This window comes from Mizuhopecten yessoensis, unplaced genomic scaffold (assembly GCF_002113885.1).
Source record: "Mizuhopecten yessoensis strain PY_sf001 unplaced genomic scaffold, ASM211388v2 scaffold10185, whole genome shotgun sequence".
NCBI classification, from domain to species: Eukaryota; Metazoa; Mollusca; class Bivalvia; order Pectinida; family Pectinidae; genus Mizuhopecten; species Mizuhopecten yessoensis.
The window spans coordinates 967,834-992,000 of record NW_018408421.1 but is presented as its reverse complement, the minus strand read 5'-3'; the positions used below and the strand labels follow the sequence as shown (position 1 = coordinate 992,000).

Sequence of the window (24,167 nt, the reverse complement as noted above, 5' to 3'; positions counted from 1 at the left end):
GAAAACGCAAAATCTGTCAACTGAAACGCTGACACCCCTGTAAGAATGATCAGAAATATAATCAACTGCGTTTAATATAGACATGCATTGTATCATTGTATTGTTTTATAAACAAAGGGAGACAACTGTAGTGTTTCTCGCTCAAACATTACTAATTTAATATGTAATTTCTAAGAATTAAGGGTTTGTATAAGTTTTCCTTTAATTTGTTTGATGTTTCCTTATTTCCTATTGTTGTCTTTTTGTTATTGACTTGAAGTGTTCTGACTTGTCACTATATGTTGATCCAGTGGTACATTTTATTCCTTTGTGTTGATGCTTTGATATATTTTGTCATTGTACTGTGTGTAGATCTAGAGGTTTTATTACCATTATTATGTATTGTCATTGTGTTGCTGTGCTGTGTGGGTGGACATAGATGGTTATTTCCCTAGGATTTCCCATCATATCTTGCCACCTTAAACAAGCAGCCCTAACTTGGTTTTCAGAAATATCATTTTCCTTTTTATTCTTTATTTTCAGAAACATGAATGAGGCTGAGAAGTTTGCGATCAACCGACTGCTGAAGGATTTGGAGCGAGCCTTGCCTCTCACACAGTCATTCCTCAGACATTTCGTAGACAAAAACATACTGAACCTTGACGATAAGAATAACATCGTGGTAGGTTAACAGTTGTGTGGAATGTTACTGTCAACTGTTAATTGAGGAAATCTATTTTCTAGTTGATTACATTATTGTTAAGTTTTAAATCCAGCAAATTTAATAATCCAGAGTTCATTTGTACAACTATTTACTAAAGTGTGTAGACGAAAGAATCTTATCTTTTTTCTTATTCTGACCACTTTTATATTATTGTCAAGCTTTAAATCCAAAGAATTTAATACTCCAGACTTAATTTGTATGACTAATAATCAAAGTGTCCAGACTAAAAAATAATCTTTTTTCTTATTCTGACCAATGTTGCTGTGTTAATCTCCCATTTTCTTATTCTGAATAATGATATATTTTTTCCTCACTTTCAGAAACAAAACAAGCAGTATGACCAGGTCCGGAAATTCCTGACATACATTCAAAAGGTCCCTGGGGCTTTCCTGGACCTAGTGGAGATCTTGAAAAAGGATAGAAACTGTCATTACATTGCTTGCCAGCTCGTCGACATCAAGAAAAAACGTGAACGTCACTTATCAGATCAAAGACAAAAGAAGCAGAAGAGACAACACATGAAAGCTCGGGACATGTTGTCACATCAAATCAGCAGTCGCTTAGCAATGGTTGTCAACGGCACCAAAATTCCAGGCATTGAAGTTCTTCCATTTGCTGTGCAAGTTAACGAACATGGAAAATTGATAGACATATTAGAATCTATGAAAAAAGATCTTGAATATCACGAAGGACCAAGTGAACATCTCTCACTTCCACAGTTATTTGAGAGAAAATCACGTCTACTTGAGAAACGTGCCAATGAGGAAGTACAGCGTACAGCAAAAGCTCAAAAAGAGGCTATGGGATACAAGACTAAATGTGAAGAATTGAAACAGGAAAATGATAGACAAAAGGTTGAACTTGCTAAGGAGAAGGAGAACATGAAACTGTGGCAAAATCGAAGTCGTGAGGAGGCCAAGGCAGAAAGTGATGCAAGAATTCAGAAAATCAAGGAAGAAAATACGAAAAAGCAGAAAAAGGAAAAAGAACAATGGGAAGAGATGAGATGTAAAGAAAAAATGAAAACAAACATAGAACTTCACAAATTAAAAAAGAAATATGAAAATCTGAAGAAGTCCTGTTTGTGTCAGGTCCCAAAGCGTGACTTCGGAGCTCAAATATCAGTTGGTTGTGAGGATGACTCACAAACAAGGGACTACGTCTACCACCACCCTTACGATCATGACCACGACCACTTCTCTCTCCAGGGATCCTGTAACCTGGACCAAATGCTTATCCCGAGTGAAGTGTACACAGATGGGTGTGGTTTCAGCCAACCTCAGTCCCAAAGTCAGCAGGACTATGCTGAAAACAGACCATGCTCCAACGAAAGTTCATTCGACTCCTCAAATCAATCAACAGCCTCTGATATTAACCTTCAGGGCAAAGGTACCGGTGAACAGAAACCAACTTATGTCTTTGTGAAAAATGTCAATAATTTCAATGTTATCCAAGGATCATAAACTTCTTCAGAATTTAACAATTTGTCAACAAAACATCACTGTCAACTGAAAATTCCTGCTTCATCAATATTGCCACATTTCCGGTGCATTTGTATTCTATATGTGCCATGTTACTTATGTAAATGTATGTGACATTTTCAACTCTGTGATTAACTCTTGCAGCTCTGCAATTTCTTGCTTAAAAATATTTAAAATTTGTTTTTACCTGAAATGGACATTTTACATAAAATGTCTTAATCATTACTGTAGATTATTTTTCATACAATATTTCATATTTCTGTGTAAATTCATACAAAACCTTACCGGTCAAATCTTATACTGTATTCGCCGTAACTAGCACCCTTCCCCCTTTCCTTTTCCAAACACTGTGTCTGGCTAACATGTTGCTATATACTCACTTTATATCTGACACTACAACAGTATCACAATCTGACAAGACTGTTTCTCAGTGTTTTTGAAAGAAAAAAAGAGAATAACTTTGAAATCTCCCTGGGAATGTGTTGCCATTGCAGCAACTATCACATTACCCATCTTAATCAGCACCCTATTCAGCACCCTGGATACAAATTACAGAGAATAAGGTAGATGATTTCTTCTTATTTGAAATTGTGTATCTGTATTGAATGAAATGTAAACTCTAGACCTTAAGAATAAGTATCCAAGTTGATTGGCAAATCTGTGAATGAAGTAGTTACAGTACCCAGGGAAATTAACTCATTCACCCCTGAAACTTCATAATGAACTATTCCACCCTTCGAATTGGAAGAGTTCAAATGTGTCTTCAGGGGTGAATGAGTTAAGATATTCACAATAGTATAGGATTCATTGGCTTATTTTTGTTCAATTGTGACTTTCATGTTAATTCAGGATTCTTAAACAAAATCTCAGTGTAGACAACTAGATTTACCTCGTTAATTTAGGTCTGTGCTTCCATTTGTAACAGGCATTATGACCGGAAATAGCGATTACTGATGCATTTATTTTCTATGATAATTTTTTAAATATCATTCATTGTTCTAAAATGAAGCCCCACCCCCTAATCAATCAATTTATATATTTGTCGTACCAAAGTTAATTTGTTTGACATGTGAATATTTTTTTTCATGTTAATTGTTTTCTAGTTATTATTTTTTCTGCTTTAATATGAGCTTTATTCGACTGCTTTGTTATTGCTTGCTGTTAATTAGGATCATATTTGCCAATTTAGTTTTGCCTTTCTTTTTTACCAATATTTTCGAATGAAAGGCTTTACGTTTTTTGCCAAGATTCTTATGTTTTTTTGCTCTTCCATTTTTGAAGTGTCATAACACAAAAATACGAGTTTTCCAGTGTTCAAAATGAATTTGGTCCCTTTGAGAGAGTTACTGCCCTTGAAGTTAAATAATTGGACCAGAATCACATTTTTAATACTGGAAATATTTTGTATTACCTTTGTATTTGTAGTGCCACAAACATTTCAGAATTATCTATCAAATTTGTGCATGATTTTTTTATTTCAAAATTAAGATACATGTATAAAGATATTTTATGCATGTTATTTGAAATATTGTGTGGAATGGTATATGGTGCACTAAACTGTAATTTGACAACAGGAGGCCATTTTTTGTCTCCTATACAGAGTTCCTCATTTTTTGGGGAAAAATTAGTCATAATTTTGTTTGCTAGATTTTTTTCCCCCAGTTGATACCTTATTAGATTTAACATGCAGGATCAATTTCAGTTTAGCATATGCCATTTCACTCGGTTAGCATTTGAGGTTTTTTATTCAATAAATATTTTAACTGCAAAACAAAACTTGTTCCCCATCGCTGCAATCCAAGGGAGATAACCAGAAAAAAACTGTTAAAAACCATCAACGTTATTAATTTAGTATTCATGCCTTCATTTTCTTATAAGATTTAACTTTCATCTTATTTTCATGTTAAGTTAGTCATAAAATCATGAATTATGAGTTAAATGTTACCTGCTATTATGATCACTGTGCATTGTATTTTCTCCCCATCAGACCATGTGGGATTATTGCTTATCACAGTTAGCAGTAATATTATAATAAATCAAATGCAATAAACATCATGCTTGAATCTGTTCACAAAATAACTCAATAACTCTCTTCAACAATGTTTTAAATTTGTATGGCATTAAGCAAGATTTGTTTCTTTTTATTGCATGTATTAGGTTAAAAGTAACATAATAATTATTTTCACATTTTTTAATTTCATTTTTATTTCATTTTTATTACTACACAAATCCAAAAATGTCTTCCAGCATGCAACAACAAGATACCATGATATAATTTTACTTAATAGTTCCTTGAACACTCATTAAATGAATCACTTGAAACATATAGAAAATGTTATGAACATTTTTTTACATAACTGAAAGGCAAACTAAAACATAATTAGCACTACATTAATCAAATTCTTGAGTTTAAAACTCTATACATTTTTAATTCATTAATGAAATGTACTGGAAAAATGGCATTTTTTTTAGTTTAAGTTTTAATCTATATTTCTTCACCAACTCATGTTAATAACCTAGCATGTCTTTAGCTCATATTCCATAAATTTGAATCCCCAAAATCTGTAACCACATGCTTATATATAAGAAACTTCTATGGCTTTTTCATATGGTATACATTGTATATAAACCCAACACCTTGATGTCTTGTTTTAAAAAAGACCAACACCATCATAAGTGTTTTTTATGAAACAGAAAACCTGGAACAGAAGTAAATACTTTTACTAACAGTGTGAGGTAACTACACCCACAGAGGCAAACTTACTTGCTATTGCAAATGACTGTTCCAAAACAACTCCTCACACCCTGCCATACCTCCCACTCACACCAACAGAAGGTTGATGTTTTCTCAGTAAACTTAATATTAAGAGTGGACCTGTCTCCAATTTAAAAATTAATTCTGAGTTGTTGTCTACTGATGATAAAAGTATCAGGAACAAACATTTTTCAGAGGGACATGCTAGGCCTAGACCTGACTGGTCACCTCCCAATTTCAGATGCAAGATGCAAATGATTATACAAGTTATCAACCAAAATGTCCTGGATTTGGTCATCGTCCGAAACTCACGTTCGATTGAACTAGTGTTCTAATCAAACATGGGTTTCCGACGATGGGATTTGGTTGATACATTATTTTTTTTATTTTTTTTTATCAAATATGAAATGACCTGAACAAATTACCTGGTATGTGCTTGTAAACTTTTAAAAAATCAGCTGAAGAAAGATTTACCTCCCCTTGATCAGAATTAATATACCACAACACTGATGTCAATTTGCCAATATTTTAAAGGGGCATCACGGCGAAGTAACTTTATTTTTTGTCTTTTTTTCAAATACTACATAAACATATCAAGTGAGACTCCTTATGGAAAATAACGATCGGATTTGGCTGAAATAGATTCATAAAAATGATTAAATCTAAGAAAATCATCGGTATTTCTACCTGTCTGACCAACGTTTTGTTCAGGGATTTCCCTCTACTAGCGCATGCGCATAGCACACCATTTCTTTGTAAACAAAATGACTGGCCGTGTGAAGTAAGCGAAAGAAAAGTGTTGTACCGTGTCAGCTACGAAACGAAAAGTTGCAAAATGGTCAAAAGATAGCGCAAGGAGTACGTTACGGAATCATTATTGCAGGTGGGCAGTATTCAAAGGAGAAAATAACTGCCGTAGCAGTTAGTACGGTGCATGTATTTTTCCGGATAGCCGGTTAAGCTGAAATGGAATCGACAGAAATACTAGCGCTGTTTATGTTATGAATAAATATCTAAAACTATTAAGCTCACTAGTATCTTTGTCTGAGTTTGAACACAGATGAACTTAGTTTAATATGTTAATAGGCATTTATCGGAGAGAGTTTACTTTGTGTTTCTATGATAATACAGTGATTTATGCGAAAGGAAGTGATAAGTGACTGGTTAGTTTGATTTTGCCATGAGGCCCTTCAAGGGATAACTGTTGTGAAGGCCTACAGTGTATTTTCGGGGTCATCAAGATACATGCGCTATTAGATTTACATAATTTATAATATTACCGGGTTCAGTAAAATGGTATGATTTGATTATATTGCTGAATTAAACGATTATTTTTGGTTTTACATGCAAGATTTAAATCAGAACTAATATGAATACCCGGCCTCCTCTGCCCCGGTATTTTATAAAAAAAAATCAGAAAGGTTTGTCCCATGGTTGAGGGAAGGTGTTTAGCCCCGTAACATCTGTACCAGTCACATTCTGGTACTAAATTCAATATATATTTATAAATATCTACTTTATGTGTATGCCTTTTATCATTGTTGACATTTGATTGTAAATGTATGATGGGAGAAGGCTGTGATAAATTGTAAAAACTTGTGCCCCATCCCTTGTTCAATTTTATTGGCAACAAATATGTTTAAAGCTAAATAAATTTAAATTATGAATATTGGCAAGCGTGCAATTAACTTCTGATGATGAATAATTACTGTTCAATAAGTTTGAATACGGACTCAGAAGTCATATTACTTGGTTTCATAGCGCGGTAAGAAGTTGCAGTTGCCTGACGGCCCCTCTCTGGGGGCCCCTCTGGAAACTGTTTCATCTCGCTCAGACAACTTGTGTTTACTGCCGAGTCAGGTGACGTTATCGGCGCTATTTTTAGCAGGGCTTTCCCGAACAATTCAAGTGGTCAAACTGGACATTTGGAACGGACTATGAATATGGAAATAGCGAGGTAACATAAGTGGAAGTGCATACAATATATACATTCATTAAAAAAAATATGTCTCTTCACGTGATGTCCCTTTAATAGACAGAAACACTGAAACTTGAAATCAGTATATTCTGGTGATTTTTGCTGCATATACAAGTGTTATCTCCTCATTCCTGGAATGTAATTAAATGATTTCATTTTGACGTTTGTTGTTGGGGTACATATTTATTTGGAACAACTTAACCCTGAAATTTGTTTGATAGTTTGGATTTTGATTCAGAAAAACTTTCCATCTTGTATATTTGCATTAGAACTATTGAAAAAGATTTTTTTTTTTGTCTGCAATAAATCACTAAGAAGCCAAAAAATGTTTATCATTATTATTTCATTTTCAATTCCGTATGCAATAAAAACATTAAGCATACTGCAGGCAATATGTTATTTTGTCAACGGGGCTAATTGGCCACTGGTTTTCTAGATCAGGAATTATGAATGAATAACGTTGTCGGCCTTAATACTCTGGACCTGGTCACATTGACGTCGACACTAACTGAAGAACCACCTGTGTTCCTAAGTCAGTGCGGTCAGCAGATCAGTTTTGTGCTTCCTGCTCTAGCCTATGGTATGCAGTTTTTTTTATATTTTGTGGCCATTTTGGATATGTTTACTAGACAGCCTCCACAGTTGATGTATTTCTCCACACTACCTTTACCTGGCCGTCTCACTGGGATCCTCAGAGTACTCCAAACATTAATTTTGTGTTAGGGTTGACTTTGTGTTCAGAGGTTAATTTGAGGTATTGTAAATGGCATTTTAGGAGATCTAGCATGAAAGCTATAGATCCAATGTGATTTACCTCGAACAAGATCTAGCATCACTGAAACCTTCAACCAGATTGACCCTGAGTGACCTTTGACTAAGTCCATCTTGAGTGACCTTGAACTAGATCTTGCATGAGTGAACTTGATAAAGCATGAGTGACCCATGTAGATTAAGCATGAGTGATGAGTGACCTTGAACTAGATCTAACAAGTGACTTTGAACTAGATGTTGTATGAATAAAACACACCTACCTTGTGTGTCGAGACGCTCCTGGCTGTTGACCAGCTATAAAACACACCTACCTTGTCTGTCGAGACGTTCCTGGCTGTTGACCAGCTTGTTACTGTAGGTGGAGAAGGCCTGTAGTTTGTGTTCTACCCTGGACAGCTGCTGCAGGTGCTGCTCTGTGGAATCTGACTGGATCTGAACCTTCCTCTCCTGGTCTCGCAACAACTTCTCTAGGGAATACTTTGATAGCTGATGGACATCAAATGGTTTAGAGTATTAAGCAGTTATTATTTCAAGTTATAAAATCTGTGTGTGGGGGATGTTTTGCAAGAAATGTATATCTCTTTATTAGCAACAAAGGATAATCCCAAAGACACATTAAATGCCCATTTGAAAGACACATATGGCTAGGCTGAAGGCACTGATGATTTTTTAAGTAATTCAAAATTGTTCAATTCAGCGCTACATAGATTTTTAATTTTTAATCAGATATCTCATTTCACATGTATTAACTTTATATCCTCAACCACCACGTAAATCATAGGTATGTTCCAGACTTTTTTCGATGTTAAGTTTGGACCCATTCCAGATGGGAACTAATGGTTTTTCTTCCCAACTCTTTTAAAATTTCTCAATTTGAAAAAAAATGTCCTTAAGACTTTCACAAGCCCCAGGTATATTACATGCAAGGTAGCTCGATATCACAGGTAATGTGAAAGGTAGCATATGTCCTTAACTCTATCACAAGCAACATTAATATAACTTGAGAAGTGTAAGTCCTTTAGTTCTAAACTTATAAGCCCCTGACCTGTAGCTTCCGGAGTTCATCCTTCATGGCTTCCATTTCCTTCACCATGGCCTCCTTCTGTACAGCATCTTGTCTCTGTAAACACAATGACAGAACTAGAACTGTAATCCATAGAAAAAGTTATAACCCCCCCGACCATTTGAAGTTTTTAATGCCAATCCAAGGCCATGGGATCCATCTAAAGTATAGATATTTGAAAGTCAGCCTTTAATGACAAAGAATATCCCCCATATGTATCTCTCCCACAACACATCAATAGTCCCAGAAAATTCAATTCAAGTTATAACCGTTATTGTTTCAGCAAATCAGAGGCCATCAGGTGGCCATCTTGAATACAGAAATGTGAAAGTCAGCCCTTAATGACAAAGTATATTCCCTATCCATCATTCCCACAAAACATATGTCAATCGAGATAAGTGATACTACTATAAAACACAAAGCTCTATAATCTAGTATCATGTTTTAAATCTAGCCAAAGGACTTGGGAATAGTGAGCTTGGTTACAGTAATAGTATGAAGCTTGGTTACAGTAATAGTATGAAGCTTGGTTACAATAATATTATGAAGCTTGGTTATAGTAATAGTATGAAGCTTGGTTACAGTAATATTATGAAGCTTGGTTACAGTAATATTATGTAACTTGGGAATAGTGAGCTTGGTTACAGCAATGTTATGTAACTTGGGAATAGTGAGCTTGGTTACAGTAATGTTATGTAACTTGGGAATAGTGAGCTTGGTTACAGTAATGTTATGTAACTTGGGAATAGTGAGCTTGGTTACAGTAATGTTATGTAACTTGGGAATAGTGAGCTTGGTTACAGTAATGTTATGTAACTTGGGAATAGTGAGCTTGGTTACAGTAATGTTATGTAACTTGGGAATAGTGAGCTTGGTTACAGTAATGTTATGTAACTTGGGAATAGTGAGCTTGGTTACAGTAATGTTATGTAACTTGGGAATAGTGAGCTTGGTTACAGTAATGTTATGTAACTTGGGAATAGTGAGCTTGGTTACAGTAATGTTATGTAACTTGGGAATAGTGAGCTTGGTTACAGTAATGTTATGTAACTTGGGAATAGTGAGCTTGGTTACAGTAATGTTATGTAACTTGGGAATAGTGAGCTTGGTTACAGTAATGTTATGTAACTTGGGAATAGTGAGCTTGGTTACAGTAATGTTATGTAACTTGGGAATAGTGAGCTTGGTTACAGTAATGTTATGTAACTTGGGAATAGTGAGCTTGGTTACAGTAATGTTATGTAACTTGGGAATAGTGAGCTTGGTTACAGTAATGTTATGTAACTTGGGAATAGTGAGCTTGGTTACATTAATATTATGCAAGTCTTACAGTTTTTTCTTCCAATTTTCTCATCTTCTCTTCAAAATTTCGTTTTGTTTCATTCAAATTCTTGTTGTTGTCTTCTTGAAGATTCTTTATTCTGGTTCCATCAAGATCCTGGAAATCATTTAAATGGCATGATATTAGAAGACAGGTTTTAAATAACACTGGTTCAGATTTAAATAATTAAGTTACACTTATACATAGTTCGAATTATAAACCAGTTGAAAACAGGATTTTGGAGAATTCAGGGAAGATTTTCTACAGATTGTGTAATTTTTATTTGTCATTAGGGCTTTTTAGGAAGGTAATCAAGACTATTGGGAAGGTCCTATAAGATCAAGCAAAAGGTAATACAACACAATTAGTAAGGTAATATAACATCATTGAGAAGGTAATATAATACCATTGTGGAGGTAATACAAGAGGCCCAGAGGGCCTGTATCGCTCACCTGGTTATCTAAGCAATCATGGCAAAATATTTTCCAAATGAGATCCAAGGGAATATGCCAGACCCTAAGGTCAATCCAGGATCAATTCTAATATCATGACTGCATTCGTCTCTTTTTGCCCAGCATTTGTATTTATAGTTTTGGGGTGGGGATCTCAACCGTTTCTAAGTTATGACCCCAGGGGTTAAGTCTGCAAAGGTGGGGCAGACCATGGGATCAATTCTAATATCATGAATGCATTCATCTCTTTATGCCCAACAATTGTATACATAGTTTTGGGGTGGGGATCTGAGCCATTTCAAAGTTATGACCCAGGGGTTAAGTCTCAAAGGGTGGGGCAGACCCCAAGACTATCCTGGAAGCATATGTGCATTCATCTCTTTATACTTAGCAATTGTATATATGGTTATAGGGTGGGGATCTCAACTGTTTCCAAGCTGTGACTAAGAAACTAGGTCCCTAGGGGTTCAGTCAGACCCCAGGGTCTATTCTATTATCATGACTGCATTCATCTCTTTATGCCCAGCATTTGTATATATAGTTTTGGGGAGGGGATTGAAACCGTTTCAAAGTTATGACCCAGGGACAATGTCTCCAAGAGTGGGGCCAGACCCAAGGGCGATCCTGGAAGCAACTGTGCATTCTTCTCTTCATACTCAGCAATTGTATATATGGTTATATGGTGGGGATACCAACCATTTCCACGTGATAAACTTATTTTGGCCCCACCCCTTAGCCCGGGGGGGGATTAGCCCCAAAATTTGTACAATTTTGAATCTCCACCACCTAGGGATGCTTCCAGTCAAATATGGCTGATATCCATCTATTAGTTCCAAAGAAGAAGTCGCTTAGAGCAATATAGCCAAATTGCCCCCTTTTGGCCCCGCCCCTCAGCCCCCTGGGGGGTCAGCCCCACCATTTGTACCATTTTGAATCCCTATCACCTAAGAATGCTTCCAGTCAAATTTAGTTAAATTCGTTTAAAAGAAATTGTTGACAGACGGACGACGGACGGACAGACGGACGCCACGGTATGGCATAAGCTCACCTTGGTCCTTCGGATCCGGTGAGCTAATAATACCATTGAGAAGGTAATATAATACCATTGTGGAGGTAATATAATACCATTGAGAAGGTAATATAATACCATTGGGAAGGTAATATAATACCATTGGGAAGGTCATATAATACCATGGAGAAGGGAATATAATACCATTGGGAAGGTAATATAATACCATGGAGAAGGTAATATAATATCATTGGGAAGGTCATATAATACCATTGTGCAGGTAATATAATACCATGGAGAAGGTAATAAAATACCATTGGGAAGGTAATATAATACCATTGGGAAGGTAATAATACCATTGAAAAGGTAATATGATACCATTGAGAAGGTAATATCATACCATTGGGAAGGTAATATAATACCATTGAGAAGGTAATATCATACCATTGGGAAGGTAATATAATACCATTGAGAAGGTAATATAATACCATTGGGAAGGTAATATGATACCATGGAGAAGGTAATATAATACCATTGGGAAGGTAATATAATACCATTGGGAAGGTAATATAATACCATGGAGAAGGTTATATAATATCATTGGGAAGGTAATATAATACCATTGGGAAGGTCATATAAAACCATTGGGAAGGTTATATAATACCATTGAGAAGGTAATATAATACCATTGGGAGGGTAATATAATACCATGGAGAAGGTAATATAATACCATTGGGAAGGTAATATAATATCATGGAGAAGGTAATATAGTACCATTGGGAAGGTAATATAATACCATTGAGAAGGTAATATAATACCATTGGGAGGGTAATATAATACCATGGAGAAGGTAATATAATACCATTGGGAAGGTAATATAATGCCATTGAGAAGGTAATATAATACCATTGGGAAGGTAATATAATACCATGGAAAAGGTAATATAATACAATTGGTAAGGTAGTATATATAAGGGCCATGGGAAGTTATAACCAAGTGGAAGATAATAAAAGGACATTGGGAAGGTAATATAAAATCATTGGGAAGGTAATGATTACATTAGTTACACTGTTACATTAGTGATCACTATGAAACAGTAGGATTAGCAGGGGGGGGTCGTATCGGTAGGGTTTTGTCCGTGTCATTTATATGTTAAGCCTAGATATTGTTCATGTTTACTTGTATATTTTTCCGTAATTAAACGTTATTGTGAATTGTTAGTTATAGTTGAGTTTTTTCTCCATCAACAGAAAAAAGTAGTACCCAATTCGATATTTCGAATACTACTAATTTTATATATTACTGGGCCTGTTTGTCCACTACAAATTTTATATATTACTGGGCCTGTTTGTCCACTACTAATTTTATATATAACTGGGCCTGTCTTGTACCTGTTACACTTACATTTTTTCTTTCAAGTTCATATTTTTCTTTGATTAATGCCTGTGTTCTCTCTTCATTTTCCACCTCATTTTTCTGTAAAGAGAACATATTTTTAAGTGAAATGAACTAATGATTAATGCATATTTTATTAGACACAGGTCCCACACATAGGTCATTTAGGACGTGCCAGGTTCTGATGGTGGAGGAAAACCGGGTGGTACCTCACTACCTGGAGAAAAACCACTCACCTGTGGCAAGTACCTGGACTGAGTTTTACTAAAGGTCGTAAGTCTGCACGTAAACTAAGACGTAAGTCGGGTTACAATTTTAGTTACGTGCGCGTTTGGTCCGTTTTATCAAAGGTCCGAACGTAAACGTAGGATTAGACATAATCTTGGACGTAGATTTACGACTGGAACTCTCCAAATTGCAGATAAAAATGACGTAGCAACGCATCATGGTACATGCGCATCGCATACTTTCACTTTAGTGTAAACATTCTCTGCTCGAAAACCATAATAAATGTCAACAATGTCGGAAAAGAAAACAAGAAAGCCTAATTGGACGGATTTGGAGATGGAGGTCCTGAGCGACGTGTACCGGGAATCCGTTAAAACCATCCGCTGCTAGTGAAGAAGCAGGAGTGGTCTAAATTTACTGATAGGTAAGCCTTCTTACATGTCAATATGTCGCAACCTCCTCATGTTTAACTAACTACAAAGTGTATTGTAACTACACACAAAGCTGTGTAAATTATTCTAAAGTTACAGTATGAGAAAGAATTTATCAACACAGAATGACTGAATTATGAACGATTTATTAAAACTCAGCACAAAATGCACCCCCCAGTGCCTGAAAGGGACGATCGCCCACTCGGCAACGGCGATTAAAGTCTTGCTCCGGCGACCAAAAGTTGTCAAAAGTGAGGTAGTCATTATTGGCCAAACAAAAAAATAGTTTGGGCGACTGCCGAAAAATCTGAGAATAAAACTAATTATAGTCCCTTTCATATTAACTGGGGGACAGTACGTTTTGCAGTTGCCATTACTTCGATACGAAATAAACTGTCCGTGGATCATCTTTACGCTCCGTAAAAGTACGGCCAGGGGTGTCTTCTTTGAAGTGCAAGTTTTGTGTATTTTCTTTATACTAAAGACCTGAAGGGAGTGGATCATGTCAGATTTTAACTAGGGTTGAAGAATTAAAAATATAATGTTTTATTCTGTTTTACATATTACAAACATTGTCATATTATATGGGATTTTAAATGTCCTGAAGCATTGTGTTAAATACTGTGGAAATATTTCTTTCCAAAATTATTGGGCCACCAACATGTCATTTGGGGCCAGTGCTTCAAATATTTTACTCGTCCATATTTTTTATCCCCCAAAGCAGCTAAGCTGGAACACTACATTGAAGTTATTCTATAATTATTTCTAATATCAATATTGAATTGTTCTTTCAGAGTTAATGCTGTGTCCTGTCAGTGCCCCCGGACTGTGGAGGAAACAAGCAAACGGTGGCAGGATGTGCAGAGCATCGTGAAGAGGAAGGAATCTTCAAGGAAGATTTCGCACTCCTTACGTCAATAACAGTAACTTCAAAGTTGACAACAATCGAATTGATCATGTCACGATAGCAAATGTTGTTATAGTCTCACAACAACATTTGCCTTCTCAATGCATTGCAATGGGATTATACAGAGCAAATGTAAACAATGGCCCTTGCATTGATTAAAAATCCATACTAGACTAAGAACAATGAACTATTAAGTTAATTACTTTGACATTGGATCATCAATTGTGAAATATGCTATATATAATTTTATGCTAAACTTACTACAAATGCTACTGTTTTACAAATAATTTGGTGGGTGATGACCAGCTGCAGGATGCTCTTGAGGAAGAGGAACATGGATGTCCATTGGCCATTTGTTGTTAATGTTTATGTATCAATTAAGTAAACTAAACGTATATATACATACATTTTTTCAGTTATCATTATAGAGTTGGTCTCACTCCATGTTAAATAGTTAACACAAAACCGAGGTTAAATTTTGAATTGTATTGTTGTATTTTAAATTTTTCAATTATAAATTAATTAAATGATCTCATGACACAAAAATAACAATTAAATATTAAATGGTATATCAGATTACACACTAAATGTGTTGTAGTAGTGGGAAGCAATACTGCATACATCATGTGCCAACACACAAGTACCGGTACATGTTTAATCAACAAATTACCTGTATGTTGATTGACTATGTCAGCTCTAATTGGAGTTATCTACCTTAGATATTCATAAATATCAATATTTATACTTTAACAACCAGGTACATTAAATAAAGGACAGACAATTATTAAAATTATGCTCTAGATAAATAGATATGTATTTTTACATACAAGTATGACATGAATTAACAAATTTACAGCTCATTACATTGGATGTAATACCTATGTCATATTGAAACAAATGTAATATTTAATATAGAAAATACATTGGTGAAAGGATTATTCCATGAACAAAATTATTTGATTTATAATCGCTTTAAAGTGAAATATATCAGAAATACACTGTATGTGCAGGTTACACTCTATTATAAAAACTTGTACAAGTGAAGTGTTTTAATAAAATATGAAGAAGGAACATTTACAAAAATAGTTATGTACACTGTAATGGTGATTTACCAATAATTTCATAAATACAGAATTAAAACAAAAGAAACCAATTAAGTTTATTTATCTCAAAAAAATGTAATTCACTAATTTGAATATTGATATGAATTACGGCAATAATGGAAAATAACTATAAATAAATACAAAACACATGAACCATAGATGTATGAATGCTACTACACTGTACACACAAACACATTTCATCAACACATGATAATTAAATACAGAATGTATATTTCAATAAGCAAGAAAATAACAGAAATATTCACCATTATCATGAAATTAAAAGTTTACTTTCAGTTGTAAAAGGACGAAAGAAGAGGAAGGCAGTGGAGGAAACCAGTGCAGGTATATTAAATGTTCTCACACCAAAAGATGACCCAAAATATTACAGAAAGATCCCGTAAATGTAGGTCAAAATGACTTTAATAATGAGTTCAGTCAATTTGAAAATTACATTTTATTATCATTTCCGATAATGAATTTAACAAAAAGTTTTTTAAGATGCATATTATGATGTGTGTATGTACAATTTATATAGATCAGTTGGAACTTATGATCCTTATTTTTGTAATACATGTATCATATTATACAATTGTGGAATTTTTGTATCACTATTTTTTAAAATTTAGATGGCATTAGAGAGAGCTGATTGAGCTTAAGAAGAAGAAGCTTGTTGTACAGGAACGGATCGCTGCGTGGTTGGAACGTATTGCAAATGATTTAGAGGGGGGAACGATAATGTGAAATTAAGTTTTTGTCCTGTAGTAAAATTCTTTTAGAATCTAGCAGCAAGTTGAATCCTTAATCCATTCACCCCTATGTAACTTTAGTAGACTCTACCATGCATTGATCTGGATGAGTCCATTATGGTCTACAGTGTTGAAAGGGTTAATTGTCAGTACACACAGGATTGGTGGTCAGTGGTATGACATGGTCATCTCCATCTTCTCTTAAGGGCATCTTCTCTGACATTGCTTTATTATGAAGACGAAAACATGTTTCCACTATCCGAGAACACTTTGAACGGAAGGCATCCTCCACTCTTATGAAGACATCTACAGGAAAAGATTGTTTAAACTAGAAAATGTTTGTAAAACATACAACAACATATGCTATTCATTAGTCTTGTAAAACAACAATTTGTTATTATTTTGATTGTTTTGATTTATTTTAGTGTTTTTTTATGTAATTTGTTACTCATAAAGTGTTCGACTTATATTCCAGATATTTATTTGTGGCCGAATCCATATTCCGGATTGTAGAATGGACCGCTACCAACTTTCTGCTTAGTATTGCCATAAGTAGGACAACATGTGGGTCTGGTAGTTGTGAGAATCAAGAAAAATCTGTCCAGTCTTTTACACAATCGTGTATATGTTCTTCAGACAGTTTATAACCATTGTAGTTTTTTGTTTTTGGTTACTTGAAACAGTATTTTGTAGATATTTTTCCATGTATTATCAATATAATCAAAATAGTTACTCCATTTCTTTCTACCAGTTGACAGTGTTGCTTTGTAAAAATGATACACTGTCAACTGGTAGAAAGAAATGGAGTATCATTTTTACAAAGCAAACTATAAAAGTCTTTTGTCCCTTTCCTATTTCTTAGAATTATTTGTATACCTATTACTGGGTATAAGGATAGCTTATACATTTTATTTCATGTTGTTGAGAGAGATGTCTTTTAATTGTAGATAGCAGACCTTGGTACCGAAGAAAATTTGTTTCAATTTTAAAAGTTTGTCTAACTTCTTGTAAAGTATAAAACAAGTTTGTATTATTATCCTTAAGTAGGTCATTCACTATAACTACTCCTTTTCTGAACCAGTTTCTATAAACCAGTTTCTATGAAAAATACTCTTATTATTTATTTTAAACAATTAGTTTCTTTTGGTTAAATTGGTTAAAGTTTTTGGGCAAGTTCAACAGGTTAAAGTTCTAGGTCAAGTTCTAGTCCCTTTGAAACTACTGGGCACATTTCAACCAAATTTGGCAGTAAGCATTCTTAGGGGAAGGGGATTCAAGATTGTACATATGAAACCCTGACCCCCCCTCCCCACCCCAGGAGACAGATGGACGGGGCCAAAGGGGGTAAATTTGATGGTATGCCTTTAAATGACATTGCCTCTAAAACTACTAGGCATATTTCAACCATATATAGCAGGAAGCATCCTGAGGGAAGGGGATTCAAGATTGTACAAACCCTGATCCCCTTAAGAGACAGGTGGGCGGGGCCCTAAGGGGGCAATTTGACAGTTTGCCTATAAAACAACAAAACAACATCTCCTTCAAGGTAGGAACTTGAAACATAGGGGCCGGGCCAGAAGGGGTGGGGGGGCATGGGGGTCAAATTTATCTTTTTAAATATAGCATATCAAATCAAACATTTTCATGAGTTCTACATTTAACAGCAATTTATTTTAGCATATGATGATGGGGAGGGGGTACTTAATTACCAGGTAAGGAGTCAATAACTTTTTCTACACTGTTTGAGGTAGAAACTTGAAACTTTTACACATGATAGATTTATGTATGGAGAAGTGCACAACACTTTCTGATTTTTGATATAACCCCCAGGAGCCTGGCCAGAGGGGGTGGGGTCATGGGGATCAAATATTTAAAAAAATAGAGCAGAACATGGGTTTAAAAAAAAAAAAATTATAACACAACAAGTGATGACTTATTATATTTACAAATGTTGGCAATAGACGAGCTATGCTGTTCTACGACAGCTCTTGCTTATGTAGATAACACAAGACGAAATTGGATATCATCCGTAGAGAGATATCCACACATGGATATAGATGTAACAGTTATCATGTTTCATTAGGATTAATTAAATTGAAAAGAATTACTGAATTTGACCTTTTGATTCAACGATAATTTAGTCTTTTTACCTCCCCAGGAGAATACATTGGAATCGCATACCTGAATCTCGACTTCAGGACACCAAATGCCCTCTCCACAACAGTCCTTGTCTTACAAGGAGCCTTATTGTACTGCTTTGGTTGATCAGATACAGGTGTCTGAAATGGTATCATCAGATACTCCTTTAGAGGGCAGCCAGAGTCCCCTAGCAACCACCCTCCTTCTGGGATATTTTGAACTATATCTGGCACATTTGATGACATCAAGATATAGGCATCATGTGTTGCTCCAGGAAACCGACAGTTGATACTGAAAAACCTGAAAAACGAATGTTTCTTTTAAAGGTATATGACTTGTCTGCCTGTTTTGTAACTGAAATGTATGCGTAACTGTCATATTGGTGTTGTGCTACATGTATCTATTATCCGAGTTACCTCTTCATTGGTATAGTCACATTTTCAAGGTGAAGGTCATCGTATTTGGCCAGTAGCTTCCTGGGATAGAGCCCAAAAATGTTTGCTTATGAAAATGACCTTGACTTACTTTCAAGGTTGCAGTGATAAAATATGTTGAAGACATCAAACAACTTCTTCTTCAGAACTGAAAGTTATATCAATATATTTACATTTGCTCTGCATTTTCCAATTGTAATGCATTGTAAATATAAATAATGAATATTTTAGCAAATGTTACGGTCCTATAACACACATTTATATTGCTGACAAACTTACATAAAGCCCTAACAAGCTTTATTAAGTTAATCAGCAATAGCAATGTGTGTTATAGGACCATAACAACATTTGCTAAAACATTCATTGCTTATAATTAATTGATAAAATTTAAAATGAAAATGTTGTTAACTTGTTAACATGGGTTAAGTTGTTAAACTGATTTACAGTATGGGCCGTATAGTGTTTTCCTATCACTTTCCATGTAGTACACGTATGCATATGACTGGGTTATATACTTAACGGTCCCATACTGCTATCAGTAACATGCAGCAGCTCATTATTAATCCAACGTATTTGTATGAATTCAATTTATTTGTATGACAGTGAGCAAGTTATAACTAGGGTTGTTCATTTGTATGTTGCAGCTCAGTAATGGGTCAATAAATCTGTTATCTATCTACCAAATGATGTTGACTTGTTTACTGAGGCAGAATACGGTTTCTATCCATGTCAAACTTTGAGTAAGTATATATAACTATATAGTACGGAGGTATCGGAGTCCAGCATGTTTCAGTGCAAGGATTCACAAAGAGATCAAAGGTCGAAATGTGATCTGGTTGCAAGATCCAGATACAACCGTCAGTATTGAAACAATTACTGATTTGACATTTTTATCTTTCATTTGTAACTTCAAAATTAAAATTACATTTGGAATGCAATGTCTGATACTTCTGTTTTCAAAACAATATGTCTAGTACCAAGTATTTGATAAAAGATGATATTGCCTATAATGAATCTATTAATTGAATGGTATATGCTAAATATAACGTGTAAATAGACTGAACTTGCATACGATAAAACTTTTATTTTAATGAGAAATCCATGTTATTTGTCATTTTCGTGTCTGAACACCTAGCTTCTTTCTTAACTGGCTCTATTGATATTGTTTATTGCTTACTTCATTTCAGCATCCACAACTCCTTGAATATTTAGATCATGGAAGTTTTTCCTGCACACATAAACCGGTTCGTCATCTCCAGACATGCCATGTATCGGGATTAGGGTCCCATCAATAGCTCCGATGACATTAGGGAAGTTGGCGATACTATGGAAGTTTTATTTTATTTTTCTTATGTCAGCAATTGCTGTTGGATACTTGATGTTATCTAAAAAGTTGCAAAGAGCGAGGCAAACTGAAGGTATGATTATGGAGACCGAAGATTTTACCCATGGATATCGCCAACTTCTGAGAAGAAATCAGCCTTGGCAAGATATCTTAATGTGATCAAAACCTGGAAAATGCAAATACGGCCATAATTCTATGGAAGCACCAATAACAAAATAATATATTTTACTGTATTTTTCTTTGACCAGATCAGCTAGTTTTGGTAGTTTGTAATAAATAAATAAATATAAATATATATAAAACATTTCATATAGCGCCCTATCTAGCTAACATAAGCCACTCTAAAGCGCTTCACAGTACATAGATATTCAATTTTATACAGTCAATACAATTAGCATATATATTAATCAATACAATATTGAGAAATTTGCAGAATCTACAAGATATGGATATCATATAATTGTCTTGTCATGTCAAAGACATTGTCCATCCTGTATGCCATTGATTGGCTGTATTATACACACCATAAATATATGTACGTGTATTGTTGTTGTTTTCTTTTTCTTAGCATTCAAGCATTGAACTGCTTTCAGTTGGCATTCATAGCTAAAATCATTAAATGAGTGACAATTGGAAATGACAAATTTCATTATGAAATTCTAAAAAAGGACCAGTCTAAAGATGTCAATTTAATGGTGGTATAAATTTGTTCCTCAATTGAGTCAGTTTGCATGAAAAATGCTGAGGAAAGACTTGCGAAATAAGGAAAATATTTGCCTAAATGATATAATCCCCTGCATGTCAGGGAATTATAAAATAATATACCTGCTGTTACACATCCTTAAATGACCTTAGCTGTTAATAGGACGTTAAAACAAAATTAAAACAAACCAAACATGTTTATAAAAGGTGATCTTTTCCGTCTTTGCGTATTGCAGAGTTATCTTCTCCTGTGAGCAGGTATTGATTGTTATGTCATTTGTTTGTGAGAGTAACGTTTGTATCAATTTTTGAAAAAACGACGTAATTTTCTCACACAAACCAATGACGTAACAATCAATACCTGTTCACAAGAGAAGACAACTCTGCAATACACAAAGACAGAATAATGAGTGATCCCTGCAGAATCGGGGCTGTCGTCTGTGTCCCTTGAGCACACGGTAGAGATAAAATATATGCTGCCCCATTGCAATACTTATGATATTTTTCTTTTTTTTTCTCTCGCCTACACTTTCTTTTTGGTGGTTGATCTTAACTATTGTGTTGGTATATATTTCCCAAATAAAAATACAAATATAACTAAAATGTAGTACAATGAACTCTGTCGAATATAAAAATATTGATACCATTTACCATTGGTGTATTGAGATACCGGACTGTGCCGGGGTTTTTTTTCTGGTTCTACAGCACTGTGATTAGTATTACCTATGAACGCCCCCTATGAACACATGCCTACTTCCGCTGTTGGAAGGAACTTGAATTGCTGTTATATGTAATCGTACCTGCATTTGTGTAGGGATGGCGTGTGACCTCCCTGTTACAGGGGACACATGGTTGTTAACAACATCGACCATTTCCAGAATAATATTCCGTGTAAACCGGTTGCGGCTGATCAATTCCTCATCACATAATATATCAAGTGGCTGACTCCGATCCCGGGAGATGCAATCTCATCTTATCTTTACTGCCTGCTGTTGTTGCAAAAATAAGAACGCGGCCATGTTGATGTTTACGTTGTAATTTTACGTGTAGATGTAGACTTACGTGTGAACTTATGTGTGCTCAGAGGCAGACGTAGACTTGCGCGTGCTCAGAGGCAGAAGTAGACTTACATTGTAACTAAAAAGTAAAAGTAAAACAGATTTTTGACATAAGTTACGCTTTCTTCTACGTGTGGACTTATGACCTGTAGTAAATCTCAGTCCTGGCAACTGCTCCACTAAGGCCTCAAACCAACAACCCAGTGTTGAAGGGCAATAGTAATTGCAGACACCTTAACCACTCGGCCACCGTGCCCCCTGAACAGGATTGTTATATTAAACCAAAGCAGATTTTTGAAACTAAAAAGGAATACAGAATGTCCTTGCAAAATGAAAATGGAAAAAAAAACAAAAGAAATGCATTACCCATGTTGAAGCTTTTGTTTCGAAAAACTGTATAATTTACAGTCAAAAAATAATATAAAATGACGAAAATCAGAAATTAAAATCTAGTATATTGGTTAAATGTAATATTTTTTGTAGTTCTTTACAACTTTTTATTTTATTGACCTACCCTGCGGAGTTTGAGCTCCTCCACTATCTCTACGAGGCTGGTCCGGAACCTAAAGCTGTCCACTTGGTTGATATGGAATTGACTGGATACTGATGCTGACCAGGTATTTGAAGTTGCATCATTCTTGTCACCTGTAAAATCTATAAAACACATGGGTTTTAATAATACTTACACATGCTCACAAAATTAAGTAAATAGACTTTTTATCAATTTCATTATATCCCAATATCAATTTAATGATTAATTATTGATTATTATAAAAACAAATTGCAATTAACTATTATGCAATAGATTAGGGGTCTTCAAACCAAACCATAAGCATTTAAGTTGAAATTTGTTCAGCTGTGGGTGTCTCTGGATGATTTATGACTTACCCAATGAGTGGATGCTGGTGTAATTCTGTGTGTTGGATATTTGCTGACTGGATGACAAACTACCTGATTGATGGAGTGCCATGGATATTCTTGAACCACTGAAAATAAGTTATACATTTAGAAATTTAAGACGGTCCCCACTGAATATATCTTAATTACGCTGGACATCCACCCTCATTAAACCTTCCTTTGGAACTAAAGTGTTAATTCTGAGGATTCTAATGGTAAAGTTAAATATAGATGATTCCCTAGTAGGAATAAAAACGGCTGAGTATCTCCAGCACTGTATTGCTGTGACAATTATTGTTAACGAACCATTTCTTAATCTAACATTCCGTAAGCTACCAATATCCTTTTTTCTTATTTTTAGTTACAAAACACTTGAAATAGGTATTTTCATTTTCACACACTCACTCTTATCTTGCATCATGATTGTCATCATCACCATCAACATCGTAATCATCATTTCATCACTATCGTATCATCATCACAAGACATCCTTTATCATCAACAATGTCTTATCATGATAAAATACTATCCGTTTTAGCAACAAGAATTTAATTAAATATATAAATGTTAAATTCTCAGAAAACTTACAATCAACTTGGCATGTGTACTCATCCGTCAAAACTGGTGACATTCGGCGTTCTCTGGTTATTCTCAGTTAAACAGACCTATATACGACCTCTTACATATATTCCACAAATCAATCGACGTCGCCAAACAAAATGGATTAACAATGCAACTTACCTTTCTCTTTACCTGTATTAAAAAAAGAAATAAACCATTCGGCAAGCCGATCTATACAATCGTCAATCCCGCGGGATGTCACTCTCGGATTATCTCGCGCATGCGTAATAGGAATTTAAATAAGAAATTTACTTCACGAGGTGCAATCGGGAACCGTCGGCACTTTCCGTATTTTCTCGTTTACGGAAAGTGCCGACGGTTCCCGATTGCACGAGGTGTGTGGACCTATAGTGTAAAACATAAAAACAGTCTACAATCCAAATATTTACCTCTATGGAACCCAAGACTTTCTAAATAAAAAATCAAATCCATTTGTTACTTAGTTAGGGAGGCCAGAGGAAAACAGGAAGTTATGCCACTGTTTAAAAAAGGTGACACTGGGCATTCTCCCTCTATGATCTCTAGGCTATCTACAGTAGGAAAAGTGTTTGAGAGGGTAATTTTCAAATACTTGCATAATTATTTTATTGAAAACTCACTTTTTTATAACCAGCAGTCTGGTTTC

The 24,167-nt window shown here is 35.0% G+C and overlaps 2 protein-coding genes across 2 annotated transcripts; one reads left to right on the top strand and one right to left on the bottom strand.

Annotated features, from left to right (window-relative positions):
* Positions 1–522: 522 nt before the first annotated feature.
* Positions 523–2,128, top strand: LOC110459680 (the record flags this gene model as incomplete). Its single annotated transcript, XM_021512049.1, has 3 exons — positions 523–661; positions 1,024–1,711; positions 1,977–2,128. Coding segments are annotated over 3 exons (979 nt in total), but the record flags the coding sequence as incomplete, so codon positions are not given.
* Positions 2,129–4,854: 2,726 nt separating this feature from the next.
* LOC110459679 (coiled-coil domain-containing protein 73-like) lies at positions 4,855–23,748 on the bottom strand. Its single transcript, XM_021512048.1, has 8 exons — positions 23,675–23,748; positions 22,913–23,010; positions 22,539–22,678; positions 12,938–13,009; positions 10,082–10,189; positions 8,734–8,808; positions 8,000–8,174; positions 4,855–4,883 (listed from the first exon to the last, which is right to left on the bottom strand). The coding sequence occupies exons 2-8, from the start codon at positions 22,992–22,994 to the stop codon at positions 4,855–4,857; spliced, it is 681 nt and encodes a 226-aa protein (XP_021367723.1). The 5' UTR covers positions 22,995–23,010; positions 23,675–23,748.
* Between the last annotated feature and the right edge of the window lie 419 nt (positions 23,749–24,167).